Source organism: Kickxella alabastrina (genome assembly GCF_025024165.1).
Source record: "Kickxella alabastrina strain RSA 675 chromosome Unknown BX661scaffold_25, whole genome shotgun sequence".
Classification (NCBI taxonomy): Eukaryota; Fungi; Kickxellomycota; class Kickxellomycetes; order Kickxellales; family Kickxellaceae; genus Kickxella; species Kickxella alabastrina.
Genome location: NW_026251496.1, coordinates 1 through 18,091, shown reverse-complemented (window position 1 = coordinate 18,091; position 18,091 = coordinate 1). Strand labels below are relative to the sequence as shown.

The window sequence follows — 18,091 nt, the reverse complement described above, 5'->3', positions numbered from 1 at the left end:
GGAGGAGTTTTCGACATAGTCGACCAAGTTTTTCTCCTTTGAGCTAGAGGGTTTGTTTGAGGGATAATCACGATCATAAGCGGGTGATTTTTTGCTGCTGCTGGTGGATGGCTTGTAATCGTTGTTTGACTTTTCTGAGTATGTGGGTTTGCCAGAGGGGTAGTCGTAGGCGGGCGCCTTACTGGTGGATGGCGGGTTGAAGGCATAGGTATTAGCAGTGAGTGGGTCTTGCTGGATCCGCGAGTAGCGGTCGTATTCCGACATGTCGTCGTATTCTGAGGCAGCGTCGTTATATTTTTTATCATTTGGGTAGTTGCTGTAGCCAGCGCCTTTGTCGTCGTTAAGACGGTTGTAGGGGTTATCCTTGGCCATTTTATGTTCAAGGAGGGGGTTAAATAAATATGCAAAGTAATGTAATGATGACCAACAAATATAAATAATAAATTGTATGTATAAGAATATATTGTTGGAAGTATAATAATGAAAATGTGTAAATGCAAAACAAAGAATGGTGAAGGTGGAAGAGGCCAAGGAGCATAAGGGAGAAAGTAAAAGTGTAAAAAAAAAACAAGAGGAATTATAGGCAGTGCCCAAAAACCCCTGAGTATTTCCTTTTCTTTTTCTTTAGTTTCTTTAGGGCGTAGAGGGTGGATTTGATAAAGAGAGTATGTGTAGCATTTTTAGTTTAAAAATATATAATACTCGCGGTCATACATGAGCTCGTTTTTATATTCTTTTTATTATTTGTATTGTCAAAGAAAAATTTTAAAAAGAAAAGGGAATGTAAAAGAAAAATAATTGGCATAAAGCTTTTTGGCATATTTTCTTTTATTATTTTTCTTTCCCTTATTGTATTAGTGTCGCTTTTCTTTCTTTTTATTTGAGTGTAAAGAAAACTCGTGCATACTTTGCACAAAATAAAAAACCAACACCGCTTTCTTGTTTTTCACTTTGACAGAAACCAATGACGGAATTCTTCACAATAAATAAAAAAATTGAAATATTTACTGTTAGTATTACACGTGTCACTTTTTTTATTTAACCACATAGCTTATCATATATATATATATTTAACGAAATGTAACTGAGGTCTAAATGAACATATAAAACATTTCGCATGTTTAGAAGAAAAAAATAAAAATATGAATCAATACATTTGACATGATAAAGCCTCAGCCTTTTTATTATTAAAAATTTGAATTGATGATTGAGGTATTTCATTTTAATAGCAATAGGGTAAAAAAAATAGGGATGAGAAGGAGAGCGATGCACACATTGTGTTGCGTTGCACTGCACTGAACTAAGCTAAACTGAGCTAAACTGCATTGAACTGCAGTGCACTGATCGAGTGTTATTTGTGATGGGTTGGTTTGTGTTTTTGGGAATTTTTTTTGGGTATTTGGCTGAGTATAAAAAAAAGAAAATTTGACGATATGAAGAAATAAGAAGAAAACATGTAAAGAAAGAAGAGAAAAGGAAAACAAAAAAACGAATAACCAAAAAACTAGTAACTTTAAAAAAAGAAAAAGAGAACATATACCATTTGTTTTCAAGTAACGATACACAGTTTAGTTTCCGTTGATATTGGAAGGGTGAGGGGGCAGCGTCAATGGAGCAGCAGCAGCAGCACCGCCACTGGATGCGATGTTCTGGGCGGCATGCTGCTGCTGCTGGTGGTGGTGATCGGCATTGGGCGACACGGGATTCGACTGGTCGTCGTCTTCCTCGGCGCTGTCTGCCGTGTACTGCGTTCCAGTACTCGGCGGCGTGCCAACATCGCTGTACGCAGGGCTATCGGGAGCAGCCGGCGCACCGGCAGCAACCGATCCCGACGGCACCACAGCGGCAGCAGCAGCAGCGGCAGCGGCAGCACCAGCAGCAACAGCAGAAGCCGGTGGCAACAGCCCCGCGCTATCAGCAGCAGCCGGGTGGGTTGGCGGCAATCCCAGCAGCGCAATGGCCTCGGCGTTCTCCTCTGGCGTGGGCTTGACCAAATGCTGGTTGAGCAGCTTATTCATGGTGTACATGTACAGGCGATCGACCTCAAAGAGCGTTTTAAGCTGCGTGTCGCACAGAATGTACCGCTTATCAGCCGGGTCCTGCAGATCCTTCTCCTTGATGTACTTCCACAGGTTCTTGACAACATCCGTGCGCGCACAGTATTTCTGGCCCAAGAAGGCGCCCAGGTCGGCCGACAGCTTCATTGGTTTGGACAGGCCGGTCTGGCGCTTGGGCTTGTCGGGGTCGACGACGCGCTTCTTGCGCTGCTGCTTCTTCTCGTTCTCGGGCTTCCTCGGCCGCCCACGCTTCCTCGGCGCCGCGTCTTCGGCAGCCGGTGGCGGCGGTTGGGCTGAGGCCTGGGCGGCTGCGGAGCCGTGCACCATGGCTGGCGGCATGCTCGGCGGCAGGTGCACGTTGGCGTAGCCGTTGGGCGGCATCTGCAGGCCAGGGAGGCCGCCGGGTGCGCCGACGCCGTAAACGCCCATTTGGCCTTGCTGCTGCGCGTACTGGTGCGCGTACTGCTGTTGGGCCTGCTGGCGCTGCTGGTTCTCGCTGTGGATCTGCTGGAACTGGTGCTTGATGATTTCGTCGATTTCACCCTTGTACGCGTCCAGCGTCGCGTTCATCTCGTGCTCCAGCTGTCGCCGCACCTTCTTGGCCGACACGGTCGACAGGTCCGAGATTTGCAGGATTTCCCGAATGCGGGGCGCCAATGTGTTGACGTCCATTGGCAAAAAAGTTAAATTAAAATTAAAAGTGACGCGTTCAAAAAGGGAGAAAGGAAAAATAAAAATAAAGTAAAGGAAAAAAGAAAGGGTGAAATAGCGAGAAAGAGAGCAAAAAAGCGCGACACAAAGAAGAAAAAAAAGAAAGATGAAGTGGGTTGGAAAATAAGAGATAAAACTTGATAAAATAAGAGGAAAAAATCTTTTTTTCTTCTTTTTTCTCTTTTTCTACGCGCATGCATACATACACACGTAAGGAGAGAAAAAAGATTTTGTGGATGGGGGCAGAAGGCGGGCGGGACGGCAAAAAAAAAGGCCTCTCTTTTTTCCGTTCTTCAAAAAAAAGGCATCTTTTTTCGTTCTTCAAAGCACGCAAGAAAATGCCATGAAATGAACAAAGGGCAGAAAATGCTACTGACACTCGCTCGAAAATTGCGCTTGCGTTCGCATACGCTCTGGCTCGAAAGTAATGAGGAGGGGGGCATTCCATTGGCCGGCTGCTATCTCCAACGTCGAAAAAAGTGGTCTTGCTTGAGGCCAATTCAATTTCCTTCATTATTTTCGCTCGTCTCCCCCTCCTCCCTATTTTTCCTCTTTGCACCAGTTGCCCGCGGCTGATTGGCCAGACCACATTCCCATTGAAAAAGAGGGGGAAAAGATCCATTGAACAAAAAAGAAAGCCCCAGAAATCACCGTCCGGCCTCACTGCAGTGCGGCGTTGGGTGACACGCCGGTCCAGGCGCAGCTCTTCTGCCACAGGTCAGCAGCCTTGTCCTTGCTGTTGAGCCAGAAGCTGGGCGTGGCGGCGGCGCAGTCGGCGAAGTACCCGCCGGACACGAGCCGCGGCTCGGTCGCGCAGAACAGCGACGTGCGCGCGCCGCGCCCAGGGTCCTGCGTCACCGACGCGATGCAGCGCTGCGCCCAGGCAGGGAAGCCGGCCCAGAAGCCCGACGCCGTGCTGCCAGGGTGGACGGCGTAGGCGACGGCCTTGGCCGGGTCGAGGCGCGCGGCCAGCTGGCCGACGAAGGCGTTGACGCACAGCTTGGACTCGCCGTAGCGCAGCGAGAAGAAGCCGCCGCCGGGCGACCGCAGGTAGTGCTCATCCGTGGGCAGGCCCAGCGTGTACAGGTGAGCCGACGAGCTGACGCAGACGATGCGTGCCGGCTCCGAGCCGGCGGCGCACAGGAAGGGCAGCAGCAGCCGCGTCAGAAGGAACATCGACAGGTAGTTGATCTGGAAGCACATCTCGAAGCCGTCGGGCGACAGGCCTGGCATGCCAGCAATGCCGGCGTTGTTGATCAGCCCATGCAGCGCGCGCTCGGCCGCTGGCCTCTGCTCCCACGAGCGCGCGAAGCTACGCACGCTGTCGAGCGACCGCAGGTCCAGCGGCATGTAGCTGAGCTGGTCGCGCGCGCAGCCGGTGGCCAGCGCAACGTGGTCCATGGCCGCTGCAAAAAGGTCACTGCTCTCGTGGCCAGCCAGCACCACGTGCGCGCCCAGCGCCGCCAGCCCGGTTGCGGTGGCCAGCCCGATGCCGCGGTTGGCGCCGGTCACGACGAAGCGCCGCCCGTCTTGGCGTTGCGTCGGCACCCATTCGGGCGCGGAGGAGTCGACTAGAGAAAAGCCCATTTGAAGCTGAGTGGGGTGTGGATGAGATGGAGATTGGAGCCAGGAATTGCAGAGCGAAAGAGCGTTGCATTGCCCTGGGCGGCCGCAGAAGAGCGCCCTACATGTGTATTTGCTTAATTGTTTGTTTGTTGTGAAGTCCTGTGTTTTTTGCACTATTAGGCCGGCCGGCCGGCCTAATTGGAGTCTCCGGCTGATCAAATCATGCAATTGGAGTTCCTGGCCGATCAAATCATGCAACTGGAGTTCCCGGCTGATCAGATCATGCAATTGCGGCTCCTGCATGATCAGCCCGTCTTTTGTGTGTGTATGCGTGCAAGCACATTTACTGCGTTTTTACGATCCCTTATAATGCCCAATTCAGGCACTATATCGCGTCCACCGTCGTCGTTGCCGTTGCCATCGTCGTTGTTGTTTTTGTATTTGCACTCGCCGCGCAGACTTTGCGCTGAGTGCTGAGTGCCGATGCCTCATGCCTCATGCCTCATGCCTCATGCCTCATGCCTCGGAGTGCCCGTCTATTTTTAAACCCTCCGCTTCCTCTGTCATCATCAACGGATGCCCAAAAATAAACGACCATTGCGTGTCACTCGATGCCATCCAGCCAACAAAAAATGACTTCTCAATAGTACAGAACTGAGCGAGCGAGCCTATATGGCATCAGCCATTCAGCAGCCGAAATAGTACTGATGCGCGCACTAAAAATACTGCTCTTTTTCCCACTGCAGCTTGCAACTGCAACTGTAAAAAGTGACTAGCCAAAACCACAAGCACATTGCTTTGCTTTGCTCCCTTTTCTTTTTTCTTTGTTGGAATCAAAAAGACGTGGCACAAAAAGCCCAAGGTTTTTGGCTCAAAAGCCAAGACCAGAGCCAATATTAGAGCCAACGCCAAACAAATAAAATAGAATAGAGCCAGTATTAGAGCCAACACCAAATAAATAAAATAAAAAACTGCCAAAAGCCAAAAGCCAAAATCATTGTTTGTTGCGCTTGCTACTGCCACTGCCAGCTACTTGTACTTCAAAAGAAAGAAGACTCAAAAAGACAACCACAACCCCGTCGTAAGCGCGTTCGTGCGTGCGTGGATGAGTGAGCAAGTGCGTGCGTACGGGCCCGTCGCTAAACGGAAACAACACACAAAGAAACTGAACAAAAATAAAAGCTGAAAAATTGATGTGGTCAGCAGCCTCATTTCTATTTTTCTTGTTTTTTTTTCTGTCGCCTCCTCTCCCTCCTTTTTTATATTGTTTTGCTGCAAGTTTTTTCTCTCTCCCACCGGGCACAAACATCACAACCACCACCGCCACCACCACCAAAAAAAACCAAACCAAACAACTTGTTCATATTTTTTATATCTCTTTTATATATTTTTATTCGTGGTTTTTCATTTTCAATTAAACACCTTTATATATATATTTTTTTTACTCAGCACGCTTTTAATTTCATATACCAATTTTTGTTAAATGGCGTCGACCACCGTGGCCGACTGCTCGGCCCAGCCATACTGCACGGCGCCCGGACAGAAGCTAGCCTACAAAAACCAGTTTGTCGTCCAATGGAATAACCAGCTGCCGCCTCTCACTACCGAATCGCTAGTCACCGTCGCTGTGTACAGTATCTACGACCCAAATACCCCCATATACCAGACTACCGGTGTCTCCAACCTCAATGGCCAAATTACTTTAAAGCCCGACGCATCGTGGTTCTCGCGCTACACCGGCAACAACAATGCCACTGGCGAGGACCAGCCCATATTTTTTGCCGCCTATCTGCAAGGAAACGACCCACCACCGCTCAGCTCCATGCTGCGCCTGCAGTTGACTGCCACGCCCGAGCAGTATCGCGAAATACAGGCTGTGCTCAACCCTGTTACCACACTGTCTAATATTTCGCCTGAGATATTACCTTCGTCCGCGCCGTCTACTGCATCGACCATGGCCAGCAGCAGCAGCAGCACAAACAGCAATAGTAACAGCAACATCAGCAATATTAACAGCAGCAGCAGCAGCAATAACAGCATTATCAATATCAGTTTGTCCAAAGGCGAAGAGTCTGCATTCACAGGCACAATGGTTAGCGACGTCGACACATCGAGCGCCAACGACAGCATGTCGACAAACGTCGACCCGTTCACATCAACAACAACATCTATGGTAACAACATCAGTCACCGTGTCGACGCAAAGCACGCTCACAGCAACTCCAACCGAACCAGCTGACGCCAACGCCCGCGGCCGCCACGGGCTCTCTGGAGGCGCCATCGCCGGCATCGTCATCGGCAGCCTCATCGGCTTGCTTCTCATTCTGCTTTTGCTTCTGCTGCCGCTCTACCGCCGGCGACAGCGGCGGCAGCACCTCCTCGCAAAGTCTGATGAGATGTCGGCCGCTGGCACCAGTACGTCAATGTCGGCCTTTGCCGGCAACGGCCGCGAGTCCGCCGCTACGTCTCCGCTCGCCCTGGCTGCTGGCGCAACCGGAGCCGCTGCGACGCTTGGCTTCAACGAGAAGCGCATTTCGCCGAGCGACCTTCCGCTGCTGCTGGCCGGCAAGCCCAATAACAGCTTCACGTCGCACGACAGCTCGCTCGCTGATCAGAACGCCAACCAGGTTTCCACCACAGCCTACCAGCCGCTGACCCTGGAGTCGCCCCGAATCCTGATGAACATGCCGCAGTCGACGCGCTCACGCCCGCTGGAGCCGTCGCCGCTGCGGTCGCCCGACCCAATCCTCAGCTCCGACGATGCGCGCCAGATCGGTGACAGCTTCCGCGACGCTCTGCGCAAGCCGCCGTCCTCCGAGGACGACAGCGAGGAGCCGCGCGGCCGCGACAGCATGCTGCAGGAGCTCGACGATGAGCTCGGCGAGGAGGAGGACCCAGGATGGCGCGAACGCGTGGCCAGCGCCCGCATGCACAGGGAGCTTGAGCAGGAGGCCTCGGTCATCCGCAGTGTCGCCATGCGCGCCCACGGCAGCGACTACTCGCAGTCGCGCCCCGCCACGTCGCAGTCTGAAGACTCGGCACCATCGCCACTGTCACCAAACTAATACTAGATGTTCAAAGAAAGCCACACCCAATTGATAGTTTTATATGTCTAATATTTTGCTGATTTATTGAACGAGTAAGCAATCAACCCAACAGCGACGGGCGTATGCGAGCTATTTATGGAATATTTTGTCTCGGGCAGCACCAGCGCATACAGCAGCAATTTATTTATTCAATCTCTAACCAGCGCATACAGCACACCACATGCAGCCAGAGCTTCGCTGGCAGCTGCACTCGTTGGCCTAGTTGGTCATCATACATATATAAAATAGACTCGCTCACTTGGGCATATATTAACATTTAAACCATTCTAAATCCAATAATCAAATCGTGCCCATACGAAAGCACAGCTGCCACCAGCTCAGAGCTTCTTCTCGCTGTTGGCCCACTCGGCGCTCAGAATCAGGTTGTCAAATCCATAGCCGTTGAGCTTGGCGATGGCCTTCTTGGCCGCGTCCTCCTCATGGAACGACACAAACGCGTAGCCCTTGCAGGCGCCAGTATTGCGGTCAATTGCGACGAACGCGCGCGACACAGAGCCAAACGGTTTGCACAGTTGCCTGACGTCCTCCTCCTGCGTGTCCTCAGACAAGTTGGTGATTCTGATTCTGGCAAGTCATCGCGACCGCCGCGACCGCTGTCGCCAGCCGCCGGCCGGACAGCACCAGCGCGCAGATGGGGCGGCACATACGAGTTCCCGCCCGCAGCAGCGCCAGCACCAGCACTGGCACCAGCGTCGGTGGCAGCAGCGGCCGCACCGGTAATCTCCTCGAGTGGAACCAGCGTGTCCTTGTACGGGCACAGCGCCGTGAAATGAAGGCCGCGGCACGTGCGGCAGCGAATCTGTGAGCTCTTGACCGCTGCCTTCTTCTCCGCCTCCATAACGTCCAGCTCCTGCTGCTTCTGCTGCGCTGCGTACTGCGAGAGCTTGAGCCAGACGACCTCACCGACGTTGGTTGTTGCAATTTGGGCCCCGGCGCGGAGTTCTTCTCGGCTCCGAACTTGGCCCACTTCTTGCGCTCAGCCACCGCGCGGTTAACCTTCTCTTGCACGACGCGGCCTTGCATGCGGCGCGTCACCTTGACTTTCTTGCCGTCCTCGTTCAGATGGTACTCAATCACAGTGCGCGTGCCATCGTCGTTCTGAATCACCTCGGCCTGGGGAAGCTCCTGCTCATCAAGCTCGTCATCTGCCCAGTTGGTTGTGGTTGGCTGTTGGCTCGACATTTTAAATGTGCAAGATTGCTGTTTACTATTCTAAAACGATCTAATTTACCGCGATTGGTGCGTTTGATACTTCAAAATTTAAAGGATATAGATTAAACCAAAGCGAATCTAAAAAACATGAATTATTATCCAAAGAAATAAAGGTTGAGAATTGGTTATCATAAGTCTGGCGCATCCACCCGCTCCCCCATTTAATTTATTGTGCATTTCTCTTTCAGCTTTTTGGCAGGAAAAACCAAAGCAGAAAATTATTATTTTTGCCTTGATCTTGATCAAACTAAATCAGTAAAAAATAAAGGGAGAATATCTAAAGTATAATTTTTAAAAAATGTATCTTGTAGGCACTTTTTTATCCCCATCAATTTTAAATATTTTATTTTCTGTCTAATCAGAGCCGCACTTCTCATCCATCAAACCTGCACGTATGATTTCTAGCCTTTATTTGGCATGCGCTGAGAGAAAGAGAGAGAATAGATACATTGTGCGAAATATAGAAAAGTAATAGACAAAAACTAGTTAGTGATTAAGACTGATCGTCAGCTACACCACCCCGTCCATCTTGGGGTCTGTTGCAGAACCTGGTTACTTGCCCCTATAATAAAAGTTATTCTAGGGGCACCGTAATTGGGGTTTCTCCAGACCTGAGTCTAATTGCCTGGTGGTGGAAGTGCCCGCCAGGATGTTAGTATAATTAAACATAGGCACTCGATCTGCCAGCTAGAGCATCAATTGCGGCCAGATAGCTAGTGTGCATATCTGCCATTCTCATTGCTGTTTGTCTGCGGCCACTTCGGCAGGCCATCGTTTTCATCTTGTCGCAGGTTTGATATTCAGAATGTTTGTTGAGATTGGAGTTCCCATCAACAATCGGCGTTTCTCAGGCGTCAAGGATTCCTTCATTTCCCGTTCGATCTGGAGGTCATACCATCCCTTGTACCAGCTATGCTGTTTATCTATAATCTTGTTTACAAACACTGTTGCTTGTTTTTGCGCACTCCCTTTGGAGTTTCTTGACCAGCATTGTGCACCTATCCTCTGTCAGCTCCTAATGAATGAAACTTGAATATTATTTTGGAATGAATTAAATGAAAAAATTAGAAAGCACTAAACACATACCAAATAACGCTCCTTGTGGGTGACCAATTATACTAGAGGTTTTGAATTCTATGGTTTGATAAAATGACAAAAGTTCTCTGTCAGCTCCTTCCAGCCGCGTCTCATATCCAAGGTCCAGCTTATTTCTCCTGGTAGTGGGCATCCACATGCTTTTTGATTTTCTCCAATATGTTATCTATCGCGATGTTCGATACACCCGGAGTTTGTTAACCATTTCAGCTGTTATGCAGCCCGAGGATATGGAGGTAGACGCTGAGGGCGAAAATCATGAGACAGACTCTCGTCAGCTAACAGATGGATCTGATATGGGCCAAATTACAGGGATCAAATTAGGCGCCACAACTGACATCCGGACATACTGCCTGTCCCGAAATGGATGTGCTGGGCGCAAGAATACAGACATGCCAATTATGCCACATCAGAAACCCGGGTTGCTTTCACAAGGACCAGTTCTCGCGAACGGAGCACACAACTGCCAGTGAGTGCCACAAGGACAAGGAGATATATATAAGGCGAGGCCGGCGATAATAACACTTTAGAAACACTAGTAATAAAATCCTTTATAATTTGACACCCATTCTTTTAACACTATTACAGTAGTGCTCCCCACCCCCCTCTTACATAACACAGCCAAGTGGTCTTGCAGCTGGGTCTTAAAGATCACAGTGAAAGTTCTCATATTCAGAATTTTATGCTCCGTCGTGGACACATGAAACATGTGGCTCTGTGTCTTAATTGGTCTGACAGCCAGGCGATGGAGCATAGACGCATCTCCGGTTCAGTGTACGCGTCAGGGAAGCATATATTTTTTACAGCAGTGAATGGCAGGGCCACTATGCTCCCAAAAGAAATAATATAAGCTCAAAATCAATGCACAAGGAAAAAGAACAATGCCGATTGGAAATTAATCCGTAAATATAATTATTTCTTGTTTCCATACTTCAACCAACCAAATGCAAGCATGAGAAGCTCAAGGTTTTTTGTTTATATTAAAAAGTTGTTTTTGTTTTTGGCGCAATCTATCACAACAATTTTTCACCTTTGCAACTTTCCACCTTTGCTTCTACTTCTAATATTTGCTTTCTTTCTCAATTCGTACCATTTCGTTCGTTTATTATTTTCTTCACTTTTTATTACTTTTACCATACCTCAGTGCTTATCACACACACACACACACACACACACACACACTCTCTCTCTCTCTCAATGATGTCTGAGCTAGCTCCTCTGAATAAGACTCCACCAAGTCAAATAGGCGTAAGTACTTGAATAAAAACGAGTTATTATGATATTGATGAATTGTTTGTTGTTTATTTTGCGTGCATATAAAACTAATTCGGTCACTAATTTAAACATTTTTTTTTTTTATTAGAACAGCAAGACAGGCGGCACTATCCAAACGCCCCAGAAATCAAAAAAGGAGGAACTGCCGCCCGGGGAATCGGAGCCCCCCGAAGTACGCGATAAGCGCCGTCAGCGGCTGCTGAAATGCTCGGCGATAACATAAAACACAACTATCTGTTCAATGCCTTTGTTGAATCGCTGGGTGTGAAGGAGCGGTATGAACGCTTCATCAAGGATTGGCCTGATCTCTTCCTCAGCATAGCCAGGGGTCGCCAGTGGCTGATAGCAAAGGCATCGTAGCCAATACAGATCGCCCTGTTGAAGAGTTCGGCGATTTCCCCATTGCTGATGTGTTCAAAAGCAACTCGGGGAAATTGATCGGGTTGGCTAAGGAAGCTCGCTTGGTCAAATATTTTATCCTCTCTTCAACGCGATGGCAATGCAGTTGTGTCGCAAATAAGATATTCCAGCAGGCGGAACTCCAATCCCAGACTGCGGGTTAGTCTGAGGACCATCAGAGTGATGCTATACTAGGCACTCCGCACAAGCCAGATATCGCGTTTTATCACACTACAAGAGACAGGACATTCATTCCGTCCATGCTATACTCGAGGCCAAGATGGATCCAAACCCCATTAGAACCCCAGAGGATACTTGTGGCCAGCTCGCAGATTACGGCCATGTGCTTAATGATCAGCAGGCAACCCGCACGTTTGCGCCTGTCTTCTACCTCCATGGGCACATCCTGACGCTTCACGCATATTATCGTGACAACTGTATATCATCGAGCTCGGCCAGCTATGCTTTGATACGAATTATTGGACGTCTGATGGAGCTAAAAGAATTCAGTCATGCCTCATGCAGTTCTGGTTCCTGCTGACTCTTGAGTCGGACATTTTCGGGCATTTCTGCGATGTCTCAGAGGAATCTGACTCTTTCTTTTTTCGGCAGGAAGTCGATGTGGAGAGCAAGGGCGATTCGAAGATCGAAGTCTTATACTCGGTTCCAAGATGTCAAGAATGTCAAGGATGTCAAGGATGGGCTGCTCTGTTTTGTATCAAGGAGACAATAGCGCGTTATTCATACATGATTGGGCGCCATGTCCATTTATTCAGGGGGACTTGCAAAGGTCGTGATGCTGTGCTGAAGCTTTCCTGGACCCCAGTCAATCGTTTGCCCGAGGGTGCCGCATACGCCATCCTCAACAAAGACCAGTCGATGTATTCCCAAGATCTTTTCGAGTGGCCTGCTCATCAGCGACCTTAATGGATACCGGCTGGAGTTCGTGCTCATGGAGTACTGCGGCCAGTCAATGGCCGAGTATCTGAAAGTCAAGACTGACAATCAGAAGGCGAGCTGGTTCCTGGCTTTGTCGAGCAGCTGACCCTGTGTCTTGCCCAGGCAAATGACACTGGTGTCCTGCACAGGGACATCTCGCAGGGAATGTGTGCGTCAAAACAACAAGGTGTATGTCATTGACTGGGGCTGTGCCAAGGTCATTGGCTGGGGCACTGCTGAGGATGCTGCCAGGGACACTGACCCAACCCAACTCAAACACATTGATGTTGCCGAACAGTGGGGGTTCAATGCAACAACAGTGGGACAGGTGGAGGTGGCCAAGGACCCATTTACAGGGACGCCGCTTTTCATGGGAATTCCCATGCTCAGCAGCAGCCCCATCCGGGGAATCCTTGACGACATGGAGAGTGTTTTCTATGTCGTTATGGATGCAGTGCGCCAGCTGACACTAAGAGGATGACGTTCAGGGTTCAAATTTCTGGACAGTCAAAGCCTGGCTTTGAGTCGGTACAGCATCATGATGGTTGAGGAAAAGTATCTGGAGTTGTTTGGGATAGGAAATCCAAGCAAGATATTCAGGGATCTATTCCACTCAATGCGCCGGTTCTTATTTGAACCGGGAAACCAGTACATTAGCCACCAGCTCTGGTGGGACAGTACATTTAAACGACAGGCTAACTGGGATGCTGCTCCCAGGTTTATGCATCTCCAGGCAATTGAGCTCCTCAAAGAGGATAGTGGCCAGCTTAAGCGACCAGCTGAGGACGAGATCAATGCTGGGTCATTCAAGAAGCTAGCACTTTAGGTTTTTTTGTTTTTAATAAATCTCTTTACGACCCAAAAAATCAACTGCAAAAATTAAAATTTTATTAAACTTGAAGAAAATATGAGTAAAATATAAATATTTTAACTCTTGTCTGTACCTCTTGTTTACAGATTCACCGATCCACCGATCACTTTAACTGTAAACAACAAATACTTTTAAACTCGCACATTGACCAATTTTACTGAAGGTTGATTGCATCCATAATTTTCGATTTCTGCTATTTTGCCAAATGATTTCAATTTAACGTTATTCTTTCTTATTTCTTAATTTACTTTATATTTTTTCTTTCCTTTCCAATTCACAGTTTGCATTTTACAATTTAGTATTTTTTACACACTTTCAATATTCTTTTGCTAGCATAGATGATAGCCGGTATTACCTCGCAATTAGCGTCGGAACAGCACTCGGCACATACCGGGTACTTTTGCATCTGCTGGACCAATTGCAGTACGGGTTAGATTTATGCTACGCACACCGACAAAAGAAGAAATGGCAACACACCTGCTATGCTGGGACTAATCCTGACGGGAGTGCAGACAGTGAGGCGGCGTTGGACATTCAGATGCCCGAAATGGTTAATTCCTTGGCACAATTGGCGCTGAAGTCGCACAACTTTAAGCTGCAGGATATTGCGTCTGAGCTGGTGCTCGATACGGCTATACAGTGAGAGATGCTGCAGCTGATAGTCGCACAGGCTCTGGGTAGTTCAGCAGTAGAGGGGGGCCGGTTGAGGATAGTTGTATTTCTGTAAGTGCCGGTGATGACGCCGCAACGGGTCGGCAGGGTGGTTTGGATCGGTAGCGTTGAGGTGCTGGTGGATGCTATGCGCGCGCCCAGGGAAAAGGAGGCAGCAACGCGGGCAGTCGCTGGAGCTGGGCGCTGTTGATGTCATCCCCGCGTGTGTCTGCAAGGATGACCAGGTTCAAATGGGTGTTACAGTTCAGGAGCTATTGGGGCAACCATTTTAATAAGCATTCGCATAATTTGTGCATTACACACTCTCGGCTCTTGTTAGAAAAATAGTTTTATGACACTCGCATCTACTCCCTCCTCTTGGCTTAGAATGAATGGACATATTTACAGCCATTTATTTATTTCTAATATGTATTCTTTACTTCATTGGTTTTATTTATTCTGTTCTATTTTGTTCTGCCCAACTTGGCTTTTATTGAAACAACCTTTTTAGCCTTTACACACAATGTTGCACAGCCAAATAACATGGATGTGAATGTTGGGATTGAGATTCAAGTGACTGCTTTTATTTTGCATGCCAACTGATAGAAGGCAAAGAAGATTATAGAGTATTAGATCAGGGATTCAATAATATTATCCAAATATGATCGCCCTTTTATAACATGCACGCATGCACAAAGATTGCAACACCAAAACACTCAATATTTGAGCTGCTTGCAGAAAAGTCAGTACTCGGCATTAGTGATTATAACGGCTAGTGTGTAAGACAGGGCAGGGTCGAGGATGGCATACACACACACATATGCGTGTGCCAAACCCGACCTTAATTATACTTTTGATTTCTTTTGTAATAATGCTATGTAAGAGGGGGTGTGAAAAGCACTAGTTGTCTAGTGTTAGAAAAGTAGGGGTGATTTTACAAAGAGTTTTATTACTAACTTTTATAAAATGTTGCTAGCGCCCGCCTTGTCCTGTATATGTGCCTTGTCGCCTTTGCTGTGCACATTGCCAATTGTGCACTCCGTTGGCAAAAACTAATTCTTCTGCAAGACCGGTATTTTGGCAAGTCAGTGTTGTGGTTTTCGTGTATGTGCACTCACGCGTGTGCATTGCAAAATGGGGAGCATGTCTAGACATCATTATTATGCCTCCCTAATTTACGCCTGCATGATCCAATTAGTATCCTATCAACCGGCATGCAGATGGAACCTTGTTTTACGATCCTCAACCTCGACATCTACTTCCATGTCTTCAGGCTGTGCAGCATTACATTAACGTTGCTATTTTTGAGCTGCACTAGATGTGGTTTTGCAAAACAGGCTGTATAAATGGGGCCATAGATTATCTACACAACGAATATGCCCATCTCGATCCTAACGAATAACTCCTAATTGAATGTATCATTAGCTGTACACTCTCCAATATCTCCTGTTTTTTCTTAACAAAAAGCTGAAGCATTTTTTTGCTGCGATAGCCTTTTGCTGCAATGGTCTCCAATACCAATCGCAATCCCAAGCGAATGTCAATACAGCCACATTGTTTGTATGCTTGCTGTCATCCTTATTTTATTTTTATTTTTACCAACGCTTTCTTATCAACTAAACAGCAAATTAAGCACAACGCAGATTAAGCTGGACAGGTGCCCAATAGTTGTACATGTATTCGTGTTCGATGGCTGTTGCACATGATCAACTAAAACACAGACTAAATCAGCGGCTGCAAAAGTGCATGCAAACTACAATTATGCAATTTATTATTCTAATATTATCTGATTTTTTCGAGCGATATTTACAAAATTCATTCTCTTGGCTTTTTCAGTCTAATTTTTGTAATTGTACTTTTCAATGGGATTTTGGGTGTGGTATGTACAGTGGTTTTATTTTCTGCCATGATGAGCGGCAAAGACAAAAATTAGCACAGTTAAAAGTAAAGCGCCATTTAAAATCATCACCGCGCAAATGATAGCTGTTTGGAGCTCATAGAGCTTCGAGTGCAAAATGTCGTTGGACGCTCAGAGATATTTGCAACTGGTTGTCATGTCTTTGGGTTTGGTACATGCGCTACTCTTTCTAGCCATGCCCATGTTGTGATTTTATGAGGAGCCCATCCAGACGCTGGCAATCTGGAGAAGGTATATGGGTAAACCCCGCCCTTCTCCTATTCTGCTGCCTCTGATTTCAGGTCTTAGGCGTATCACCAGCCGGATACCTATTGAACAAATGTTCTGTGGGCCCCCGTATATACCACAGTTACAGGTCTTACGGAATGGAACCGGCCCGATTTTTATTATAAGGGTGTTCTTTAGGTCCCCTTATATACCCAGACATCCCAGACATGACATTGATGAGACCAGTTGCAGATATCTTACCAAGTGTTTACTAGACACATTATTTTTTGTGATGTGCGAATGAGCGTGGCTGTGGTAGACGGCGGATATAATATATGGGCTGGTGTAGTGCAATGGATGACGCTGTGCAAAAACTGTTGTATGTGTCTGATCCCCTCCCACAAAAGTTGTGTATTGTGAACCGATAATCCATGTTGAAGTCAAAGCTGATGCTGCTGCGTGTGCGCGCGTGTACTGTAGTCGTGATGCCCTAATATTAGGAAAATATGTGTGTATTAGAAAAAAGGTGGTAGTATTTTAGAGGAAGTGGTGGTTGTTGGGAGGGAGATAGGGAACCAAAAAATATTTTGGAAAGTGAGCGCCTTTTTTATAGGAAATGAGACATGCAAATAGATGGAAAAGGGCAGCAAAAAAGCCCTGCCAGTTGAAAAAAGAGATGGAAAAATAAAAACGCAGTGGGTTTCTTTGTGTTCTGCCAGCCTGAAATATTTTTTGCACTCTTTTTGTGCACCAAGAGGGTTGCTTTGGGTAATGACACACTCCAAACCTGTCAAAAATGGCATCTGCACAGGCGTCAGCACACACGACAGCAGTGGCAGCAACAGCAATCAGGGCAAGAGTGGTGAATTAGAAGAGCTGCATGTTGAAAATGATGGTTGCTGGTAAATAAAATAAAGATGTTTGCAGTTGTGAGTAAAAAAGGAGCAAGAGTGTCTAAATAACTACCAACTGAATATTCGAGAAACCATGTCTTATTTATACATGGGATTTTAGCAATAATGGAAGCAGCATCCTGTACATGTCATTGCTGGAAATTATTCATTTTGTGAACATGCCTTTAAAGCACTGACATCCAATGCTATACAAATCAGTTTGTGAATTGACTCCAATGATATGCCACAGTTAAGGCACATGGCTTTGCATGTTGCCTTACTGAGATTAATTGATTACGTGCATGGCAAGTAAGCAATGGTGTAGGTTTTATTATAGTTTATTTACATGCCAGGGAGAGCATATAAGGAATGGCTATTAGGCAGCCAAGAATTGTTCTTGGAAGAAATAAATATCCTTTTGATTAATATCATTGGTTGATGGCGATCAACTGATTAATCAGCCTTGGCTGTTTAGCCACACAAACAATAAGTCACACAGTGACCAAAGCAATATGCTCTCTTTTCTTTACCTTTACACAGTGCATAGCACTTATTTACTAAATATACATGTAAATATTCAGAACAAAATTTGCCCTCCCCCAAAAAAAGATATCATTGCTTAGCTTGTGAAAATGGCCGAATGCATGTTTGTATATTTGAAAGTATCAAAATCATTTTCACTTTATTTCACAGCACAAATGATGCAATGTTAACGTTTTTTCAAGCAGGTGGAGATATATCTTGCTGCTATTTTTGGCAGTTTGGGCTTATTATATTGCCCAGATATAGGCCTCTTGGTGCAAAAAAAGTGGGAAAATTATTTTAGGCTGGCACAAAACAAAGAACTCACTGTATTTTTTATTTTCCATCCATTTCCAAATGATAGCTCTGTTTTAGCTGCCTTTCTCGCCCGTCCATTTGAATGCCAGATTTCATATAAATAGTGTCCACTTCCCAAGACATTTCTTTGGTTTCTCATCCCAACCACAATTTCTTACAACACTACTTACCAATTACACTTTATGCACCATGTTTTTATATGGAATATACCACCAGCGACCATGGATACCACTTACCTCCTCTTGACTTTTCAATAACCAACCCTTTGCTCGCAAAAACCCCAGTCCATATTTTCACTTTCAAAACACAACTTATGCCAGGGGATGTTTGAACACACACCTATTGGCTTTC

General features: G+C 46.9%; 6 protein-coding genes across 6 annotated transcripts; 2 read left to right on the top strand and 4 right to left on the bottom strand.

Annotated features, from left to right (window-relative positions):
- Positions 1-1,176: 1,176 nt before the first annotated feature.
- On the bottom strand, positions 1,177-3,078 carry BX661DRAFT_58879 (uncharacterized protein). The gene has a single exon (XM_051539291.1). The coding sequence runs from the start codon at positions 2,727-2,729 to the stop codon at positions 1,569-1,571; it is 1,161 nt and encodes a 386-aa protein (XP_051389338.1). The 5' UTR covers positions 2,730-3,078; the 3' UTR covers positions 1,177-1,568.
- Positions 3,079-4,730, bottom strand: BX661DRAFT_58878 (uncharacterized protein). The gene has a single exon (XM_051539290.1). The coding sequence runs from the start codon at positions 4,635-4,637 to the stop codon at positions 3,429-3,431; it is 1,209 nt and encodes a 402-aa protein (XP_051389337.1). The 5' UTR covers positions 4,638-4,730; the 3' UTR covers positions 3,079-3,428.
- A 1,087-nt stretch (positions 4,731-5,817) lies between these two features.
- On the top strand, positions 5,818-7,398 carry BX661DRAFT_172993 (uncharacterized protein; the record flags this gene model as incomplete). The annotated part of the gene is made up of 1 exon (XM_051533828.1): positions 5,818-7,398. The coding sequence occupies one exon, from the start codon at positions 5,818-5,820 to the stop codon at positions 7,396-7,398; it is 1,581 nt and encodes a 526-aa protein (XP_051389336.1).
- Positions 7,399-7,757: 359 nt separating this feature from the next.
- Positions 7,758-8,622, bottom strand: BX661DRAFT_194524 (eukaryotic translation initiation factor 3 subunit G-domain-containing protein; the record flags this gene model as incomplete). Its single annotated transcript, XM_051537887.1, has 3 exons — positions 7,758-8,004; positions 8,088-8,323; positions 8,344-8,622. 3 exons carry the CDS (start codon positions 8,620-8,622, stop codon positions 7,758-7,760), a joined length of 762 nt encoding a protein of 253 aa, XP_051389335.1.
- Positions 8,623-12,621: 3,999 nt separating this feature from the next.
- Positions 12,622-13,226, top strand: BX661DRAFT_187288 (uncharacterized protein). Its single transcript, XM_051537191.1, has 2 exons — positions 12,622-12,788; positions 12,849-13,226. Exons 1-2 carry the CDS (start codon positions 12,731-12,733, stop codon positions 13,184-13,186), a joined length of 396 nt encoding a protein of 131 aa, XP_051389334.1. The 5' UTR covers positions 12,622-12,730; the 3' UTR covers positions 13,187-13,226.
- A 647-nt stretch (positions 13,227-13,873) lies between these two features.
- BX661DRAFT_187284 (uncharacterized protein) lies at positions 13,874-14,276 on the bottom strand. Its single transcript, XM_051537190.1, has one exon. It carries the CDS (start codon positions 14,097-14,099, stop codon positions 13,914-13,916), a length of 186 nt encoding a protein of 61 aa, XP_051389333.1. The 5' UTR covers positions 14,100-14,276; the 3' UTR covers positions 13,874-13,913.
- Between the last annotated feature and the right edge of the window lie 3,815 nt (positions 14,277-18,091).

Bases quoted from the DNA above. Each gene is read 5' to 3' on its own strand.
- BX661DRAFT_58879 (XM_051539291.1), bottom strand. From the start codon at position 2,729: ATGGACGTCAACACATTGGCGCCCCGCATTCGGGAAATCCTGCAAATC.
- BX661DRAFT_58878 (XM_051539290.1), bottom strand. From the start codon at position 4,637: ATGCAGGAGCCGCAATTGCATGATCTGATCAGCCGGGAACTCCAGTTG.
- BX661DRAFT_187288 (XM_051537191.1), top strand. From the start codon at position 12,731: ATGGGAATTCCCATGCTCAGCAGCAGCCCCATCCGGGGAATCCTTGAC. The intron at 12,789-12,848 runs GTGTTTTCTATG...GATGACGTTCAG, and splicing joins AATCCTTGACGACATGGAGA to GGTTCAAATTTCTGGACAGT.
- BX661DRAFT_187284 (XM_051537190.1), bottom strand. From the start codon at position 14,099: ATGACATCAACAGCGCCCAGCTCCAGCGACTGCCCGCGTTGCTGCCTC.